We start from the raw sequence: 5893 nt of genomic DNA on the forward strand, positions 1-5893 counted from the left end.
AGACTCCTTGATGAACTTTTCTAGGATTTTCCCTAGGATGGAAGTTAGGCTGATTGGCCTATAGTTACCCGGGTCCTCCCTCCTGCCCTTCTTGTGGATGGGCACAACATTGGCCCTCTTCCAGTCCTCAGGGACTTCTCCAGAGTGCCATGAGTTGTGGAAGAGTTTCACCAGGGGCTCTGCAATGACTTTGGCCAGGTCCTTCAGCACTTTCATTTTGGGCTCCCACTCTGACCTCGGAGTTGGTTTTTGATATAACCATGAGTGTCATAAATCGCACATAGTAAGGCACCCACTCCTAGCATTGGAGTCACATATGTGGACCCTTGCATTCCTCCACTGAAGCCAGTAGGACTCAACACAGGCATATGGGTCTGTCAAGATGGACCCAAATGCATCACATGCACCATTGTCAGAAGAACCCAGTCTTCACTACTGAGCATACAGCTGGGAAGTATGCTTCCATTTGGTGCAAGGCAGCCGTGTTCAAACTGATCCACAGATCACAGGCAGCATGTGGAGCACTTGCTGATAGTTCATGAAGATGTGGCTGACCCATGGCTCCTATTCTTCTTCCCAGCTTCTTTGGTTCATTAAACAAGTTGAAATGACATTAAACCTTTGGCCTAATACTACTTGCCCATGTGGGCAATTACTACTGTAGCCACCTGTTACACAAGGACAAACAGGAGAACGGATGGTCCATGTGAGTGCAAAGGGAAAGAAATGCAACCCAGGAGATGCTGGCTCTATCAGAATGTAACTCACACCATGAAATAATTAGGAACAGCTTGTATAAAGGTGCCCCAAGCCAGCTGTCAGGGGCACACGAGTGACTGTGGTCAATGGATACACGAATGCATGCATGACTGTGGAAATCAGGACTCCTGGAATCTGCTCCTGGCTTCGCTTCATACTTTACTATGTGATCTGAGGAGCAACTCACTTGGCCCATATGCCTCAGTCTTCCCACTACGTAAAATGAAGGTAACACAGCTGTGTCTCCAACTCACCAAGCAGGTTAGAGTTGCAAGCCTGTAAAACGCTGGGAGATCCTTGAACAGCTGGTGTTACGCAAGTGACTAGTATTACTGGATTACCTGAAGAAGGGGAGAGTTTCCAGCACTGCATATGCCCCAAGGAGTGCTCATTCAGCCAGAACGCTGGCTGGCTACACACTCCTGACCCTCCAGTTTGGAAGAGACGGAGCCTGGGACCTCCTGCCCTTGACGTAAGACAGACTCAGAAAACAAACAGCTGTTGCCTAACAGAGGCTATTATATGCAGTGAGCGACTCCATCACGTTAGACTGGAACAGGGGAGGTGGGAGCGAGAGCTGAAAGGGAAACATTTTCCACGACTTCTCTTCCAACATTAATTCACCCAAGCTTTGCTACAAGTTTCTATGTACATGCGAGGCATATCACAACACAGACTTCCTCAGTCGCAGCTCCAACGGAGAGAGAGAGAAGCACTCGGCTTCGCTCCCCCACAGCCGGATGCAGCGAGGCAATACATTGTCTGAGTTAACAGGCGTAACTCCAGGCAGGGGATGCATCACCAACGCCCAAAGGCCAGAAAGTGAGAGGAGCAGGCAGGCAGTGCCAAGACTCATACAGCAGGTTCCTTTCATTATGGTTTTTGTCTGTAAGGCACCAATGCCAAGAACTCTGCTATCACGGTCCTTGTCTTGATCCCTCCAGCCATGAAATGAATGACTCCACAATCTTAGAAAGATGCTTAGACACAGGTGATCCGCGATTGCTCTAGTACTGAAAGCCTTTTCATTTTACCAAACAGGGACTGAATAAGGCCCCAGACCTCTTTCCCCAGAAAAAGGGATTTTTCCAAAGAATTCAACACTGATGCTTCCAGCGGGGAATCTCCACATGCACTCATTTGCTCCCAACTAGATTTGCAAGAACTCAGCTCAAGAGGGCTAGGATGCATCTCAGCTGGAGCTGCCATGTGCAAAGTGTGAGGACAAAGCTGATCTTCACTGATCTGCCTAAAAAGGAGCCGAGCCCTAGAAAATCTGACCCTACCTGTAAAACATACCTGATGTCTTACACATTCCTTCTGAGGTACCCCACAGCTCTGTATCCCATCATCACTTCCTATTACGGAAATGCAGCCACCTCTGTGGTGGAATACAGCAGCTGTTTTACAGCACATTATAAAACTGCAGATGACTTTAAGACAGGAAACAAATATTGCACTCGATTGAAACTACAAGGGAACCTTGCCAGCAGGGCAGTAATTTGCCAAGCTAGGGGCATTTATGATAGCAGGACAAGGGCTGACCAAGGATTACATTAAAACCACATTTCTGGAAAAACTAACAGACACAACAGGTCAGCTGCATTCCTCATCTAGTACAATCCTGGGACATAGGCTCAGCACAGATTCAAGACTGTATACGACTGAGTAACCTACCCCCATTCATAGAATCACGGGCAACTAGTGTTGGAAGGACCTCCGGAGGTCATCTAAACCAACCCCGTGCTCAAAGCAGGACCATCCCCAGCTATATCATCCCCCAGCCCCTTGTTTGTAATTAAGGTTCTGAGGCCCAAATGCTGCTCAACACATTTACACTTGCATCCCTTTTGGCAGAACAGCACTGAACTTCTCCTAAGGCAACTTCCTCACAGAGTCTTACACAGGGATTACCCTGTTTTCTCGCATGCCATACGCCCTGGGAAAAGAGACACACTTGGTGTCTGAAAGGCAGAAGGGGGGAAAAAGATCTTCCCTTGTAGTAAAGTAACTGAGTAGCAGCAGCCGGAGAGTCCAGCCTGCAGATCTTGTGCAGTTACTTTTGCTTTTGCCCAGCAAACATTTAAGTGGGGCAAAAACTGCTGTTACTGTTTCCTTGTTTGTAATGCACATCCCAGTTTCAGGCAGCTGGTTTCTTGGGAAAAGGCAAGAGTGTAGACAAGAATATACAGTCATTTTCACTTTGCCCAAACTGTGGCCGAGTTCATTACACATCCCTCTACGTGATCGCTAACACAGGGAGCTAAAGAGCATCAGAAGTCAGCCTCGCCCATCTCAGTCCCTTATGAGCTTGTCAAATTTGAAACTCCAGCAAGAAAAGCCTTAATTGGAAGTCCTGGGTCTATGTAGAATACAGCAATAGATGCCACTGCCACTAGGGCCACAGAGACGGGCTGTGCACGTGCATACAGCATAACTGTTTGGTCTGGCTTCAGAAACCCCATTAATGCTGTAATGAAGCACAGCTGCATCAGCTCCCCCAGATACAGCACAGGAAACAAATAGGTCTTCAGTCCCAACCAACAAATCAGCACTGTAAAGAGCCATATTTGCCTCCAACACACTGTAGAGGACCTCCTACGCCCCTGGAAGGCTATTACCAAGGCAGTCATTACAGTAGAGACCTAGTATTATAGACCTAGGAGTTAGGGCTCTCAGCAGGGAGTATAACCTTGGGTGATCTGGACAGCACTGGTCTAAAATCAACACATGGCAGCCTCCTCCCCTTCCAGGAAACTGTTTAAAAGAAGAAAGCCAGCACAATCTATCTGTCTGAGCCAAGCTAATGGGATGACTGGTGAGGCCTAACATTGCTGTTGAGGGCATGATGGGCAGAGCTAGGGGTGATGTGGCCCAGGGGGGTGAGGTAGGGCAAGATCTGCTGTCTCCAGCTCACACAGGGAGGGTAAACATGACTGCAGGTGCTCTGATGAGACGGGAAGCAAAGATCTCCCATTCGTGCATTGAATACTTGGGGCCAGGACTGGTTATACTGGGCACTTCCACGGAGAATTTCCTGCATGCTGTTCATGCCCTCTCCCCAGCCTTAGCTTTACATGGAAAGTGTGGTTTAGTCCTTTTTTATGGGAATTAAGAGAGGAAGCAGCTTGGACGTCAGTAATCTGGCCAGCTCTCCAGTACAGAATCACATCCCTGAAAGTAATCCCCCTGCAAACAGGCCACGTCAAAGGAAACAGAAGAACAGAGCTAAGCTGCTAAGGGCCTGTAAACAGGAAGAGGCCTCAGGACACTGCCCCCTTATCTGCTGCCGTCATCCTTGTCTGGGTCTGCTAGCATCTAATTCACTTTCAGTCACAGACACCGTAATACAGGACCTCAGCCACAGACCACATTTACTGTCTTATCCCAATTACCAGTGCTCAGCAGCTGGTCCTTTAAATAATACATGTGTTCCCAGCCACCCATTCTGTATACCCCAGGGCAGGTTTACCATCTGCAAGAACTCAAACAGTGACTTATGGAGGGTGCTTAGCCCTCGAGTAGCTATTTGTGGTCCTTATCAATCCATCCTTTTCTTCTTGTTCAACCCAAGCAAGCATCCCAGCTGCACCAACTGCAAGTACTTTGGGGCAGGAACTCGTTTTTCATTCTGTATTTGGACAGCGACAAGAAAAGCAGGACCCTAGCTCACAACTAGGCACTGCTCCAATACCGATGATAATAATATACGTCTCAGTCCCAGTTACAGGAGCTAGAATTATAGAGGGCAAAGAACACAGCAGTCACCTTTGAAGCACCTAACCAAGCCCTGGAAGAGCCCAGGCACTCCTGATGCAAGATGCAGCCTCGATGGCCTGACAGTTAATTTGAGACAAGGAATATGAATTTGACCGCGGAGCCCTGCTTGAGCCGTGCGTGCAAACCGCATCAGTGCAAGTCTGCGGACAAACAGCAATAACACTAGCAAGCAGACATGTCCGGTCCTAGCTGCACAAGACAGAGGCTGCACACACAAGTGCTTGGAGCAGAAAGGAGAACCTTGAACTTTCCAACAGTCCCCCCTAGAAATACTGGAGCAGCGGGTAGCAATTCCCAAGCACACCACTGCTGCAGAAGTGGTGGCTGGAAAGCTAGGCCTTAAAAGGATGGGCTTTAAGAGAGGAAAACATGATTCCTGGAACACTGGAAGAGGCATGGAAAAACCCCGGCATGAAAACCAGCAGCACAAAATACAGCCTTAAAAATCACAGCCGCCCTTGACAGATGAAAGGCTAGAACCATTTGTTCAGGTGGCGTCTGCTTTTGATGAAGCCAAGAGACGTATGCCCAGATGCTTTCAGAACCAGGTTAATATCCAGGTTACGAAACTGATCTCTCTCTAGACACAAGTTCTTTCTCTTATCAGGCTCAAATTAGCACCTTATCAAGATATGGCTGTTGCCCATCGGGGGAGAAAGGGCTGGGGATTATATCTTTATTGTTTCTTCATTTGCTCCTTCTCATCTCTTTAGGGTCAAACATGGCTGGGTTAAAACATGACAAAAACCACTTTAAAGATATCATGAATGTTATACTTAAGGATGAGCTCCTTGCTGAAACTTTAAGGGCTACTCCATCTCCAAGCTGCAGTGAGGGAGGAAGATTGCATTCAATTAAAATACCCCCAAGTTTGATCTCAGCTCTGCTGCTGAGTTGCTGCAACACCTTAGCAAGGCTAGGCTTTCTGTTATTCTTCTGTTAGGTAGATTGAATTTTGCACGTATTTTGGAAAGGTTAACATTGTTATGAATACCCAGATAATAAACCTAAGCACACGCAGATCCTCAGGTGAAAAGCAGGTGCCGTTTTATTATTCAAAAGGCACTGTCAATTGAAAAACTACATGAAGTTAAATCCAATTATCCATATGGCTGAGAGAGGACAGAGCTGTGTTATAAATAGATTTCTTTCCAGAATGACTACCACCATATTACATAATTAAACCCAAAGCATCTTGAAAATCCTATGTACCTCTATAATGCTGTTAGTTAGCTTTTGTCTTTCCTTTCTTGCCATTAAAATCAAGGTGGCCACATTCACTTTGGTTTAGGATCCATATCACTTTCAGGCTATGGATTCTGCATGGTTTAGGTAGCAAACATTGCAGGATCAA

The 5893-nt window shown here is 47.1% G+C and overlaps 1 protein-coding gene across 2 annotated transcripts in view; it reads right to left on the reverse strand.

The window, feature by feature from the left end:
* Positions 1-5811, reverse strand: part of HID1 (HID1 domain containing) — a 45217-nt gene extending 39406 nt beyond the window's left edge. For both annotated transcript variants that reach the window (XM_019517957.1, XM_019517949.1), the window contains exon 1: positions 5752-5811. In XM_019517957.1, the coding sequence (XP_019373502.1) occupies positions 5752-5796 (45 nt within the window). In that variant the 5' untranslated portion in view covers positions 5797-5811. The remainder of the gene's footprint in view (positions 1-5751) is intronic.
* Positions 5812-5893: the final 82 nt, after the last annotated feature.

Source organism: Gavialis gangeticus, unplaced genomic scaffold (genome assembly GCF_001723915.1).
Source record: "Gavialis gangeticus isolate Ggan-Ray unplaced genomic scaffold, GavGan_comp1, whole genome shotgun sequence".
In the NCBI taxonomy this organism is placed as follows: domain Eukaryota; kingdom Metazoa; phylum Chordata; order Crocodylia; family Gavialidae; genus Gavialis; species Gavialis gangeticus.